The 15,369-nt window shown below is 44.9% G+C and overlaps 1 protein-coding gene across 2 annotated transcripts in view; it reads left to right on the top strand.

The window, feature by feature from the left end:
- The window catches only part of LOC140917722 (actin-binding protein WASF3-like), a 55,931-nt gene extending 45,302 nt beyond the window's left edge, over window positions 1–10,629 (top strand). For both annotated transcript variants that reach the window (XM_073361104.1, XM_073361103.1), the window contains exons 8-9: window positions 50–441; window positions 1,267–10,629. In XM_073361104.1, coding sequence (XP_073217205.1) covers window positions 50–441; window positions 1,267–1,424 — 550 coding nt within the window. In that variant the 3' untranslated portion in view covers window positions 1,425–10,629. The remainder of the gene's footprint in view (window positions 1–49; window positions 442–1,266) is intronic.
- Window positions 10,630–15,369: the final 4,740 nt, after the last annotated feature.

The raw sequence follows: 15,369 nt of genomic DNA, 5'->3' as shown, positions 1-15,369 counted from the left end.
GGTTTCTGCTATTGCCATTGATTTGCTTTCTGTCCTTTAATTGTTGCAGTCCCCAGCAGATGCCCCTGGCAGAATACTTTGTGCCTCCTGCTCCTCCGCCCCCACCCCCTGTGATACCTTCGGCTCAGACTGCCTTCGACAGCCCCATTTCAGCCCCTCCTGCCCTGGCGCCCAGCGCGGCAGCCTCTGTGGCTCACCCGTCATACGCACCTTCCCCGCCTCCGGCTCCACCCTGCCCATATGCTGCTTCCACCCCTCAGACTGGCCCCATGGGGCCCCCCGTCGCACCTCCCCCACCTCCACCTGGTCCTCCAACAGTCGCTGCCTCGCCGGCTCACTCGGCGTCATCCCCGGCGGCGGTGGTTGAGCCTCGGAAACCTCAGATCCCTCTGATACCAATGAGCGATGCCAGGAGCGACCTGCTTGCTGCGATTCGGAGGGGTGAGTTATGGCCTGGGACACTGGCACTGACCAGCAGTGAGGGGGAGGGGTCTTGGCTCAGCAGAGATGGAGAGAGAAGGACATGTTGGGGATTCCAGCAGACGCACATGCCCACGCACGCTAGAGGCCTGATCCAAAGCCCGTTGTAGTCAGTGCAAAGTCCCGCACTGGTTTCCATGATCTGGGATCAAGGCCCGCGTGTTCAGGGGACCTCTGAAGAAGATTTTGTTGCTAATGTTACCTGTAAACACTGAAGAGAGGGGAATTATTGATGGGGGGTTAGAAGAAGGAGAGATGGGATGAAACTGAGCAAAGGACCATTCAGTCTGGATATCAGGGGAAACATACTGCATGCAGCTTCCCAGGGAACGTGGTGGAAAGCCCCATCATTCAGGATGTTTAAAACCGGGATGCACAGAGCACAAGCAAATGCCCAATAGGGAACAAGCTTGCATTAGGCACCATGGAGAAAGCGGTGGACAGCATGATCTAACATGCCTTTTCCTTCTTCATTTCTGCGAACAACGCTGGGTTGAACAGTAGGGAGGGAGGCAGATAGGCAGGCTGTGGCTCTGGAGCCCCGTGGAGCCCACTGGTGGGCAGGCGGGTGGATTTTTACAGGTCCTCCTCTTTGCCAGATCCATAGAGGAGATGAGTCAGCTACAGCACCAGCTAGGGAGCAGTAGTTTAAGCTACAGCAGCCAATGCTTTTAGTTCTGAAGGTCCCTGGTTCACTCTTTGGGTGGCCATCACACATGCTTATATAGACAATGGGAGTAAGCTGCTCTTGCTGACCTTGGAGATTTTCCTTCCTCTCTACTGCAGGAATTCAACTCCGGAAAGTCCAGGAACAGTGGGAGCAGGAGGCGAAGAAGGAGCCAGTTGGCAATGATGTAGCCACTATCCTGTCCCGCAGGATTGCAGTGGAGTACAGCGAATCCGACGATGACTCGGAGCTGGACGACAATGAGTGGTCAGATTAAGAGAGCTCAGAATGCTGTGTTGGAGTGTACTCCCCCCTCCCTGCTTCTCCACAAGAAGGTGTGCATGGCTGGGCTTCCCTGAAAGCGAATGCTGACCGCCGTCAGCAGTTAGTGTGGCTTATTCAGGAGCTTTGCTTTTACACCATGTTGCATTGTTGAAAAAATGATGGCAGTGTTGTCAGTGGAGAGTGTGCATTGGTGGGACATGCTTTAAAAGCAGTAATAACAGCCATAGGCCCAGAATCTCGCCAGGTGTGGCTATGACACTTTAATAATGCTGAGAACACAATGAGGTGAGGATCAATGGAGTTACTCTGGATTTACACTAGGGTGGCGGCAATCACAAGCTGGCCCCATGCATGTGTTTGTAGAGAAACAAAACTGCAGAAACAGCACTGCTTATTTGGCCAGATGTTAATTTTATAATGAAAAGCTCCTGAAAAAGCATCCTGTTCCCATAGCAAATACAGCCACATGGTCTTAGGTGTCTAGAGATCACAATTCACTTGTTTGTATTTTCTGCAGATGTTTAAAATTGTTGGGATTTGGACCATAGGAACCAGGGAAAAGCTCTGTTCGTTGCCCTGAAAGTTACATGCAGAAAGAGTCTGTTTTCCCTTTAAAGTAATGTCGTTAGCTTTGCGTTCTGACAGTCAGAAAGGAGAGTTCTCTGCTGTCTCCCAGTTTCACTTTTAAGAGCACATCCTGGGGTGGCACAGATGTTTGTGGAATGGTTATATTTCCCTCTCTGCACTCAGATTCCCTGGAGAAGAGCATGAAAGGAAAGTTTAATGTAAACCTGCTCTTCTCTTGCCATCAGCCAAGAAACAAAGCACTCATTACTGAGTAGAAAGGGATAAAGTCAGCTTAAAGAGAAAAGAACCTTGCAATAGATTTAAGTTGTCTAAGAAAGATTCTGAAGGCCTAGAAATAACTGGCTGACAGTGCTGTCCTATTGTTGTATCACCTTATTATTATTTGAAATAAAATTAACCAGGCTAAATACAACTCTCAGCTGCACCAAAGCAACCCCACTGGAGTTAGTAGGGAGCAATATTTGTCCCTTTGGGTTGAATTTTGATTTTCAGTTTCTATTATCTGAGAATCTCCTTGTACAATTGAGGCGAATTCAATCTTATTCCCGAAATAGTTATTGAGGGAACAATTCTTCCACTTTTACTCAGGCTGAATAGTACTGTACTCCAAGAGCAGTGGTACTGGGTCGGGGTGGAGTACAGCAAACCTGACAATGACTCTGAACTGGGGGATGATGAGTAAGATTGGCAGGATCAGGCCCTGAGTTAAGATGCTGAAAACACCAGTGAATAGTATTTGGTTTATTAATCCAAATGGACAGTGATTCATAAAAGCATTTTCATGCATACTAAGGGAGAAGCCCTGAGAATCCAAAGGGATCCTATGGGAAATATTGAAAACCCACAGTCAGTTCTGAAAACTACAAGAGAACAGGAAATGGATTCTGACCAATAGAAAACTGGCCAGTGTCACCCTTGAGTCTGTATGATATGGTCAAATAGGGCCCCAGTGTTCCAGGGACACACACGTACACATCAGCAAATTCACCATTTCCACTTCCCCATCCACAGTCTTGTCTGACTCATGGGTGGTGAATGAAACTGGATTCTCTTATTTCCCTCCCGGTAACAGGAAGCTTACACTTTGGCTCCACCCTCTGGCTTCTTTGTCCATGCAGGTGACTGAAAAAAGCCAAGGGAAGGATACAGGCAGCTAGTGGTCAGCCGGAGTGAGAATGCCTGGGGTGCCTGCAGGCAGGAAGACCTGGTGAAGGGCAGGGAAAACGTTGGCTGGAGCCCACAAGTGTCACTTTGAATAGGGTCCCATTTGGCTAGTGCCACCATTCACCCTTATCTACTAGAGAATGCTGCTATTGAGCCAGCCCGCTTTGCAGGGAGCGGGGGCGATGGGGTTCGCTATTCTAACCAAGCAGCAATAGTTCCTGAAAAACTGCAGCTAGACGGCACATGTCAGACCAGCAACAGGAAAGGAGAAAGAAAACAAGACAACAATCCAGCAGGATGCAACACAGATTCTCAGTGGCATTAACAGAGGACCCAACAGCTCAGCTGCAGCTCCTGGGGCAATGGGAATGTTAAACACATATAGAAAGAGCTGGTGCCATGTTGTTGAGCTGGGAAGTCCTGGTATGCAGTAGTTACACCAAAGGCTCTTGCTCCTACCATCATCTTGTCTCTGTTAAGAACTAGCAGGCAACCCCCTCCCTGAGAAATGGAAAATACAGAGGTAGGAAGCTGCAAGCCAAACCCTGATCTCTTTACTCAGGCAAGTAGCGCCACTGAAGTCAATGATGCTGCTTTCCTCAGTGAGGCGAGTAGGATTAGACCCCTACTGCAAGGTCAGGAAAAGCCTTGTATGTTAAAAATAACATATACAAAACCACATAAGTATTTATTATATGGTGTTGTTAATATATGCATGATTTTGATGTGACCCACAAATGAAGAGAAATCCCAGACTGATGGGCTTGATGTGTAAGATGAAAAACATAATATATTCAGACATAAAGTGAATGCTAACGAGATTTAGTAATTGCCTTTATCTTTGGTACTGATCGTAGGTTTATATCAGCTGGCCCACATGGCTGTGATAAAGCAGTGATGGGATTGGCAACAGCCCCTGAACATTGGCCCTGTTGTGTGTGAGTGCGGAGGAAGGGGGATTTTGACTTGAGGGCTACATGGCACCTCAGGAAGGGAAAAGGCTGCAAGGAGACTTCCCCTTATGACCTTGTGTGGGGCCTCGGCACAGTCCCTGCCCTTGCATGCTGGATGTGCAAGGTGTGGGGACTCTAATGCAGAGAAGGATATTGGTGTCAGGTGAGGCATTGTAGGCACAGTGCCTGAGGGAATGGCCTCCAGAGCGCAGACCACTACCCTTCTCACCTTTGCAAATGTGAGCTGTGTCTTAAAGCCACAGAGCCTGACTCTGCTCTACTTTCACTGGTTTCATACCTGTGTAGCTCCATTAACTTCAGTGAGTTACTCCTGATTTACTCTGGTTTATGACATCAGAATCAGGTGCACAGTCTTGCCCACCACAGATTGGCTCCTACCTGTGACAGGGCCAGACTCTGCCCAGTTTACTCAAGCAAAACTCACTAGTTCATGGGAGCCTGGCCTGAACTAGAGGATAGGACTTGGCTCTGCAATGGGTTTGTTGTCATTTGCACAACCCAAGATGTTAGTTGATCATTTTCTCCAGCATTGTTGACATGGCCTTTCATAAGACATCATAACAAACCAAAGCTGGGGCCTCTCTCCAAACCGGCACACCTGCTTTCAGGCATAAAGTGGCCTGGGGGATAGGATTAAAATTCATAATGATCTGGACCAACTGGGAAATGACTGCCTAGGAAGGAGTACTGCAGAAAGGGATCTGGGGATTATAGTGCATCACAAGCTAAATATGAGTCAACAGTTTCACACTGTTGCACAAAAAGCAAACATCATTCTGGGATGTATTAGCAGGAGTGTTGTAAGCAAGACATGAGAAGTAATTCTTCCGCTTTACTCCGTGCTGATTAGGCTTCAACTGGAGTATTGTGTCCAGTTCTGGGCACCACATTTCAGGAAAGATATGAACAAACTGGAGAAAGGCCAGAGAAGAGCAACAAAAATGATGAAAGGTCTGAAAAACATGACCTATAAGGGAAGATTGAAAAAATTGGGTTTGTTTAGTCTGGAGGAGAGACGACTGAAAGGGGACATGATAACACTTTTCAAATACATAAAAGGTTGTTAAAAGGAGGAGGGAGAAAAATTGTTCTCATTAACTTCTGAGGATAGGACAAGAAGCAATGGGCTTAAGCAGCAAAGGTAGTTTAGGTTAGACATTATAGGAAAAGCTTCCTGTCAGGTAGTTAAACACTGGAACAAATTGCCTAGGAGGTTGTGGAATCTCCGTCACTGGAGGCTTTTAAAATAGGTTATACAAACACCTGTCAGGGGTGGTTTAGTTATTACATAGCCCTGCTTTGAGTGCAGGGGACTGGACTAGATGGGCTCTAGGCACCATCAAAGCAAGCACGTGTTTGGGGCGGCACAATTCCAGGGGCGGCATTCTGGCCACCCTTTATTTATTTTTTTTTTTTGCTTGGGCAGTTGCGCTCTCAGAGCTTGGGGTGGCAAATTTTTTGCTCGGGGTGGCAAAAAACCTAGAGCTGGCCCTGACTAGATGACCTCTCGAGGTCCCTTCCAGTCCTACACGTCTATGACTCTATGATTCTGCTCCCTTTGATGTCAGTGGCAAAACCCCTGGTAGTTTCAGAAGAAGCAAGATTAGCCCTCAAAGCTGTACATAGGAAGACATATCTTGGTTAGGAACTGTGGGGACAGACACACATGGAGACAGAGGCATAGCCCACAGGTCACAGCCCCGGAGCACATGGCTTTATGTCAGCATTGCACTGCCCAGATTCTGGCCTGCTATGGGAGCTGAAACAGCTCCTGGTGTGAACTCGAAGAGGGGCTACTCTCACTTACAGCACCATCCCCGTGGCTGTCTGTAGGCTGCACTACAGCCCACGACAGTGAGTGATATGGGGACACCTCTTCCTACACTGGCATGCGATGGCCAGAGTAGAAAGGGGCCCTTATGTGCTGCGATTGAGGAGGGTAGTGTATTGGCTGCTTACGTTGGCCCTATGTTGCTCTTGCACTAGGGGGATTGATCCCCAGCCTGTTCTGTCTCCTTAACAACTCCAGTCCATTGCTGGAGCACCGCTGGCCACCATTGGCCCCTCTCTTTTGTGTTTATAGCTGTAGTTGCATTATGTGTTGTGCTAAGCAATCCACTGAGGAGTAGCTGTAGTAAGATTGATCAGGCCCATGCCAGGATTGATCCTGTAGTATATTTCCTAGCACACAGCTTTGGAGTGTTTTGTTCTCTCTGGGGTCACACCAGCCATCTTTCCGAAAGTCCATTTGGCCACATGGTTGTTGCACAGCAGCCTAAGGGACAAAGTCTTTTGGATGGCGGGGTGTTTAACAGAGACGCTTTTAAAGCTATATCTACTCAGTGCATGCGGGTAGGTGCGCACTTGTGCTGTTTGCAGAGACAAAATGCCACCGTGAACCCTCTCACAGCAGTTGAGTGGACTTGCTTTTCCTTCCATATCTATTTACGTGCTTGTGCCATATGCTCCCCTCCTCTCCCTCATAAATACCACCTGATTCAGAGCACATGTTGCTGTCCTTTTGCTGCAGCTCTGTCTAGAACCATCGCTCCCCCTCAGACATAAGCACATTCCCTACACAAAGTTCTGCAAGCAAAGCAGGAGAATCACAGCTCACTAAGAGTTTATGGGCCAGATCCCCATAAACTGGCGCAGTTCACCTGACTTCTGTGGAGCAACACTGAGTTACTCCATCGGACCATACATGTTTTCTATGGGCCTGATCCTACAAAGGGGGTGAGCATCCTCATTTGCCATTGACTTGAGGGGCTCAGCACCTCAGTGGATTGGTCCTTATATAGTTTTGTTAGGCAGAATTAATATATTTTTGTCCCAAGTCCTACATTATGTATCAAATCAAATGTATATAGGCCCAGATCCTCAACAGGTGTATACTGATGTATCTCCATTTAAGTCAACGGTACTATAATAATTTACACCAGCTGAGAATAGGGTCCATAAACTCCTAGTTTTAAATATTTTGTATATGTGTGCCTGTTTCCATATACACTGCTAAAAGTAGGCCAGGCTACGTTATACAACCAGAAACATTCAGTCCCCAGATGGGGTGATATAAAAGTGAATATTTAAATATTTTATCTAGCTTGGCAGCCAGTAAAAAGTACAATCCAGGTCACAGCTGATTGAATTTCTCCTCTCTATCAAGTACATCAGAAGCAGGCTGAGCAAAAATCCACTATACATTAAGGTGTAATGTGTCATGTTAAAAGAGAGCCTGATAGTTTACTGACAACACACAATCACACTATGCCAAACATTTAACAACCTGGACCTACCTAGTGAGAGCTCCTATTTCCATTTTATGAGTCTTGTCATGCCTGCCAATTTATGGACATTGATTAAAAATAGTAAATAAAAGATTGCATACAGGGGAAACTGTATTCAGTTTATTTACCACATGAGATATCCTGTAGCCAGTTAAAAATAAATACATTATGTTGAGCCTGCTATGGAGAATCAGTTGAAGCATCTACTCCATGGAGTCCACAAGGGATGTGTCTGTGCAGATCTTCCTGGGAAATGACTAGTTACTATGGTGATGAGTATCCCAGAGATAGAGAGGTAGATCTTCCATAAATGAGGTCTATTCTCCATGGCTAATTATGTTACTGAAGTCTGATCCAACTCCTGTTGAAGTGAATGGAAAGTGCAGTGCAGGGCAGGTCCAGACATCAGACCCTGTTTTTCCCTTGACTTCAGTGAGAATTGGATCAGGCTCTTGAGCCTAGCGGTTCTCACAGGATCATTACCTGAAAGACAAGGGATTATTTATTTTCCAACCTTCCTCTGAGGATTTGAAGAATACTGTTGTGATGCAGTAAACTGGGGAAGAGCTACCATCATATTGCTCAAATGCTCCTACTTTTGAAGATGTCCTGTTCCTTGAAGGCTTTGCTTTTGGTGACCAAACATAATATTTAGTTTGGATTCTCCAGAGAGCTCTGACCTCATAAATCTTCTATCTTTAGCTCTTTTTTAAGCTGCCTGACAGTGTAACCGGTAGCTGCTTGTTTTAGCTGAGAGAAGCTCCCCCCTCTCCCGCATTTTCGGCACACTGATACTTTTATGTTTGAGTGATGTGCTAGCAATTTCTCAGAACAGGTGACACTTCATGGTACTGGGGCATAAATGTTGTGCAACTGTGGGCCTGGTCCTGAAGTCACACCCATTAAAGTCAATGAGAACCTTGTCTGAATAAGGGCTTCAGGATCAGGCCTGTAATAACTTTACTTAGGCTTTAGTGGTAAGTGCCATGTAATTACACACTGATAGAACCATAGATATTAGAGATGAGTGACTTGTGGGGCTTGTCTTAGTTCATATGTCCACCAGCACTGGATTGTTCTCTCTTGAAATTACTTGTTCCTATGGATTAATGTGGACCAAATCTTCTGACTCAGGTCAGGACTGTAGTAAAGTCCTGGACACGATGGCACAGAACAAGAGTCTACTGTGCAGAGAGAAGCACTGCAAGGATAATGAATGTACAGCCCTAGCAGAGCAAAGCTACCTTGAGCAGGTTTGTGAGGGGGGTTTTCAGGGTGTGGCCAGTGGATCCACATGCCAGAAAACCCCTGGTATTGGTGTTGCAGTGACTGCAGAGGCTCCCCTATGCCTGGCAGCATCAGCTCCCCTGCCATTCCGTGGTCCCAGGAGAGGCATTCCAACCCTAAGGAACTTTCCTATGAAGAGCTCTCAGGCTCTGCGCATGGTAGAGGCTCTGGTCCTGTGTCACTAGATCCAATCAGCGGGATTGTATTTACCGTTATTATTATTTATGGCATCACAGGTCAGCGTGGCACTTTACGGACAAAAATAAAAGGACAGGACGGTCTCCTGAGGAGCTTGCAGTTTAACGTAGAGATCATATAACCTGCACTGCACTTTAAAAGATCAATCATTTACACATTCATAAATTTACCATCTAATTAGATGCTATTTGTGGTGTCATTAATTACCCTGCCACTACATTGTAATTACTCATTAGTGCCTGAATTAAGAGAGAGCACAAGTGAGCCAGGGGTTTAGGGTGAGATTGGCAGTTTAGGCTTCTCAGCATCTATTAAAGTGCTAGAAGTGTTGCCCTGGGAAGTAATACTATGTATTTTTAAAACTGGTATCTGTGCTCCCAGACATATTTTGCCTTTATTTGTCTTTCTTGCTTTGCATTGAATGAGGCAGTCATGCTGGTCCTTCATCCATCATAGCCCAAAGTAGAGGTAAAGATGTCCATTTCACAAACACCATCACAGCTGGCACTCATGCCTAGCTGGGAGCCTCAATAGTGAGACTGATTGATTAGGCCCTGGAGACTGAACAAACCTGTCTCCCCTAGAAGGGGGTCTATCCGGGTGAAGGTTGCAACACATGGATGGTAAGTTGGGAGTGTTTGTGCTAACACTCCTTTGTAGATTTATGGGTACCTCCCCGCAGCTGGCCCCAGAGTTGCCTTTCCAGCACCGTATAGCAGCACTAAAAATGGGGTCTAGTTTACCAGGTACCGTTAGCTTTTCCCTTTTTGGTATCATTCCATACATGAATCATGCCTGGCTGAGAAGAAGTATTCTACATGCAGGTGGTGGTGATGTTTAGTCTATCATAGAGCATGGATAGTAAGGGGTATACAGCTTATTGATGTAGTAAACAATTCATGTACTTTTGATGGTACACTGACATAGCTGAGAATAAACATGTGGCCAGAGGATGTCAGAGGTTAGTCACAGCACAGACTAACACAGAGCATCCATCACATTCTAGTACAGTATACTTCAAGGGTTTTAGTACTTGGGACCAGATTTTCAAAGGTATTTAGGTGCCTTGCTTGCTTGGGTACATTATTTCCTTTCCAAGAGTGTTCATTATCATACTCACTGCTAGGAATAATGGATTAGAGGTAGAGCTAGTCATAGACTCAAAAGATAATAGGTTAATCTTCCCCGCCAAACAATATGAATATTTACACATGGCCAAAGATAAGACAGTAAAAATCAAGGGCCAGATTTTCAAAGGTATTCAGGCACTTAAAGATGCAGCTAGATGTCAAGTGGGACTTTCAAAAGCACCTAAGCAAGCAAGGCACATAACTACCTTTGAAAATCTGGTCCCAAGTGCTAAAGTCTGCTTGTTCGGTTGCAGAAACATGTGTCAGCAGTTTGACTACATGGACCAAGCACATCCTGCTTGCTTGCTTCCCTGCAGAATTTTCAGAAATGCCTAGCTGGGGGTTTCAGTGGTACATCCTCACAGCTCCCAGGGGCACACTCAATGTATGAACTCCACTGGCACGGTTAACCCCTATGACTATGCTTTGCACTGTCTGCTTAGCGCATTGGGGTACTTTGTGTAGTATATATAACCCTTAATGAAAAAGAACAATTTGTACATCAGATAATGTAAGATAAATGTGGAGAAGAAACCTTGTGTTCAGTACGATTAAAGACATGCTTTCTAGTTGGCTTTTTTTTTAATCTATAAAACACACACATAATGTATTACACAAGGCCAGGATTTGATCTCTCTCTCTCTATTGTTTTGGATGGTCAATAACGTTAGTAAGTTGTGCATGCATCCAGAACATGACAATTTAAATCACATGTCAATTTAATATCTAAGGAAATTCAAGGATTGTCATAGTCTGATATGTTTAGCTTTTGAATCTGACTAATTAGCTGCATGATTTCACTCCATAGTTTCTAGACCTGATAAATAATGATCATGATGCATTAAATGTACGCAGGGTTTCCTATTAAGGCTGTATATCAAGAGGTGAGATTGGTTCCCATTGGGATTCTGTCTGTACATTCATGTTGTGTTCAGTTAGCCCTTAAGGAATGTTTCTCCTTGGGCATTACAGGCAAGGTCAGACTCGTAGATAGCTGACCCCTAATATCTTTATTTAAGATCCAGAAGGGTCTTTAGCCAGGTCTGATTTTCCTTCAGTGAGTTGTCTAGGATTGCCTCTCCAGATTGAGCCTTGCCCAAGTGACTGATCCTGCAGTCATTTGCTGAGGCAAAGTGTGTATTACTTTTAATGGGCTATTTTCCCTGAGTAAGCCCTCAAGACTCCAATAGCTTGAGGTTTCAGAAATGCTTCCAAGGTAAACAAAACAAGAGATGATTTGATCTTCCCTAATCGTCTCCTTCTGTGGTGTAGGAATCTCTGACTGGAGAACCCAGGACAGAGGAGAATGTGTCACAGGAAGGAAGGGGGGATGAACTATCACTCCATGAAATATGTGGAGAAAATATGGCCAGGCAGATGGAATGCAGCGCACCACAGTGTCCTTGGGAGGCAAAACTGGCACATTAGCTGGTCTAATCTCTTCTCTGTTAGTCCGAGTTTGCACAGAGCTCTGAAGATGTAAAGTGCGAATGATTAGTGGGTTCTCACCCTTTCCCACACAATGCACCTTTCCTTAAGATGGTCACCCTCTCATGGGTACCTCCCCACAACTGGCCTCCCAGAACTGATACTAAACCTCCTTATGGAAACTTTTGGCAGTTAGTTGCATGAGAAATTATTAGAAGGACAGAATTAAAGAGAGAAGATGAAAATACACTTGTCTAATGTAGCAATTTTGTTGCACGTCCCCCCATTTTGTATCTCTCCTTCTTATTTCCCTTCCCTAGGCATGAGACTTTGTATTTATTAGGTCCATCTCTCGCTTTGGTGATTACAACCATAGTCGTTCCAGTGGCACTGCAGTTTGTTTCTGGCCTCCTTTGTGTTTGCTGCCCCTCTCTGGTTTTAATGTATTCCGGAAATGTGATAAAGATTGACTTTACCCCCCAAAGAAACACCCGAGAAAGGAAGACATGAAGCAGCTGCAGAGAAGGAGAGGTGCTTGGAGAGGTTTTTTTAAACTTGGTTGGTAAAAAAACGAATTGGTTTTTGTTGGAAAGTGGTAGCCCAAAACCAGTGCTGGACAAGGCTGCAGTGTGTGGAAAATGTTACTGCTTGAAGCATGGGAGGTGTTTTAACAGGGAAAAGGATGCACTTCTGTGGACCACTTGGAAGTTCGTCATAGACCGTCCATAAGTCACACGGTATTAGATCAAGGCTACATTTTCAAAAGCGGCTGCTGATTTTGGGTGGCTCCGGGCGGGGTGCCCAGTTTGAGACTGTTCAGCTTCATTTTCAGAAGTACTGAGGATCTGCAGCTCACATTGCCTTCAGCTAGAGTTGTGAGCTCTCAGCACCTCTGGAAACCAAGTCTAATATGTTCTCAAGTTGGCCATCCAAAACCTGGGCACTCCCAATGAGTAGCCACTCTTGGAAATTGGGCTATAAATAATGGGGAAGCAAGAATTGAGGGAGTTGAGCAGACAGTACAAAAAAATGTGATTCAGGAAGAAATTCTGTCCATCACCGTGTTAGGAAATGCCTCACTGTCTGGAGGCCCTATCGTGGTTGAACGGTCTTAGTTCCCACTGAAGCTGATGAGCAGTAACTTTTTAGCCTGTAATCCATGCTTGCCTATACCTGACATCCATGCTAGGTACTTTTGGTACAAAGAGAGACACTTTTTCCACAAGACTATTCGTAAAAGAGTAAAAACAAATTTGACTTTGACTAAGCCCAATGAAGTTACCATGGGTGAAAACTGAGGGCATAAAGATTTCTTCTACGGAATGTGGTCTGGTTGTTCCAGCGAATGACTGGGCGTCAGAATTCCGGGGTTCTAATTGTGGCTCTGCCACTGATTCACTGGATACTGTTGTAGCTGTAGGCAACTATTTCCCTGTGTCTCAGCTTACCCATCTGGAAAATGGGTCTGATGCTCACCTCTCTGACTGAAGTGTTATGAGGATTAATTTAATCAATCAATCTTTGAGATTCTTAGAAGAAAGGTGCTACACAAAGGGCCAAAGTTCTGAAGTGAGAAACACAGCAGTATTAAACTCTACTCTTCCCCCCAGCATATTGAGGGGGGCAAAATCCTTTAATGAAGCCCATCTCTTTCTCTTGACTTTATCGCCTATGCTCTCACAGTGGTGTGATTGCATTTCAGGAGCACTTTACATGGTATTGTTTTACTACTGATTTTTAAAACATCTATATTTTTAATTAACATAGTGTTTTTCAAAGTGGACAAATACTCACGCAAGACTAGGAGATTGTCCAAAGTTTTGTGCTGCTGCTGCTGCTTTGGGAGTGGGTGAGAGCTGGATGAATGAATGTTCAGAGGCAGGTTCCAAAAGAGTGAAATTCACACGAGTTCCTGAGCCCCACTTATGGCCCATGTGTCTTCAAACAAGGCTGAACTGAGAGTGAAGTGGTGCACAGACTGTGAATTTCACCTAGTTCCTGCCCTTAGATCCAAGCATAGATTTTGTGCTGGCCATCTTCAAAGGGGTAAATTTCATCTAGATCTTGTAATGAGATCCAGGCAAACAGACCCTTGAGCTCTTGTGAAACCCAGTTAAGACAATGGGGCTCTGTTTAGGCACAGGGGGTTGATTCCATTTCATTACCAGGCCATTGTAAGTAATTGTCCACAGAGAAAGAATGATGTGATTATAAATATGTAGGGATTAAGTGTCCCCCTTGCTCAGGCAAAACTTCCTAGAGCTTTGGGTGACAGGATGAGACCTGCAATGCCTGACAGAAAGGTCACTGTCATTGGTTCAAGATAGTTTTTCTGAAAGTAAGTGACTGAACTCCTTTCCTTGTCATATAATCATGAATAAAGTAGTGTAAGGGGACAAATTAATGATCTGTTATTGCAGCGTGTTGATGAGAGCTGTAATAATGAGACTTACTGGATTCCATCTGTGCTTAACTAGACTGAAATGTTCTTTGCTGCTCCTTCAAAAAGTGTTTTGGCAGCTCTCTCCACATCCTAGTAACTTTTGACCCAGAAACTGACAATTTCAGTGCCTACGGGGAGAAAACTACACAGTGCTGGCACCAGTTACTACTAACAAGGATTGATATAAACTGTAGAAAACCAATGGGGAGCAGAGAGAGAGAATCCAATGAAATGAAGGCAGGTAAACAATGTGAAGCTTTCAAGGCCATACTTGCAAATGATATGGCTCACACTTCCTCCACCTAGAATGAAACTGACAATGAGCTGCCTACATGTTTGACACCTTTGTTAAACGCAGTGTGATACAGCAGACTCCTTGGGTGGCAGGGAATATACGGACTAAAAGTTTCCATCTCTTTTTCTTATCATGTCTGCATTTTTATGAAGTTATCCATCTCTGTGAGACTCTCACCGGGGCGGGAGTGGAGCATATGTGCTTAGTATCCATACTCCGCTCACTGTGGGTGAAATTCTTTCCTGTGCAGAAGCCCAGCCCAAGGAATCACTTATATCCCACAAGTTGGAGTTTAAGTGATGCAATAGGTGTTGAGCCCTCCCTTTGCACAGGTGTGAAATCCAGCCTCCCTTCATATTTTCCCCAGGAGCATGGCAATGTGCACTTGGTTACATTTCTGTTTCTTGTTAATTCAGTGCTGGGGTGGGGAGTGTTTGCTGGTGTGTGCATCTTTGGCACAAAGCCTCAGTGATTTTTTTTCAGTAGTTATTTCCATATGGAGAAGTTTAAGATTTTCATTCCATTCTGGTCAGATTCATCACCAATGCAAACTCTTTATTTGGCTTTGATTGGATATTAAAGTAGCTAAAAACCTTTCCCTGAAATGATTTTTTAGGAGTGCTTTAGACTTCCCCATGTTAATAACCTTTCTCCATTTTTAAGCAGCTTGACATGCCGGTGGAGAATTTGGAATGATACACTCACATAGTGCTAGTTTGACCGTACTATGAGACTGTTCCCCACTGCTTATTCACAGTATTGAGAGGTTTCACTGTGCTATATATGGTTGCTAGAACTCTTGTTTTATATTCTTTTTCTAGCAAGACATTGGGAAATGCTGCATTAGCAAAATTCATTATTGACACAAGTGCCTTTTATGGAAATTGACATTACATTTCCAAGGAGCAGGGGGGAGAGGGATGGTTATATGAAATCATCAGTAACATGCAGGACCAGGAAATGCCATGCATGCACATAGCATTGTAGGGTTCTCAGCTAGTGTGGGTCGGGCTGGGAAACTACACACAGAGCCAAGGTAGACCCACACAGTCAGTCTAGATTAACTTTCTGCTTTTGTCTAGATTAACTTTCTGCTTTTGACTATGCCTACACAGGAGCTCTTCATGCGACCCTTTAAGCAAA

This window comes from Lepidochelys kempii, chromosome 9 (genome assembly GCF_965140265.1).
Source record: "Lepidochelys kempii isolate rLepKem1 chromosome 9, rLepKem1.hap2, whole genome shotgun sequence".
In the NCBI taxonomy this organism is placed as follows: Eukaryota; Metazoa; Chordata; order Testudines; family Cheloniidae; genus Lepidochelys; species Lepidochelys kempii.
The sequence above is the reverse complement of the archived record's forward strand: the minus strand, read 5'-3'. Positions and strand labels throughout refer to the sequence as shown.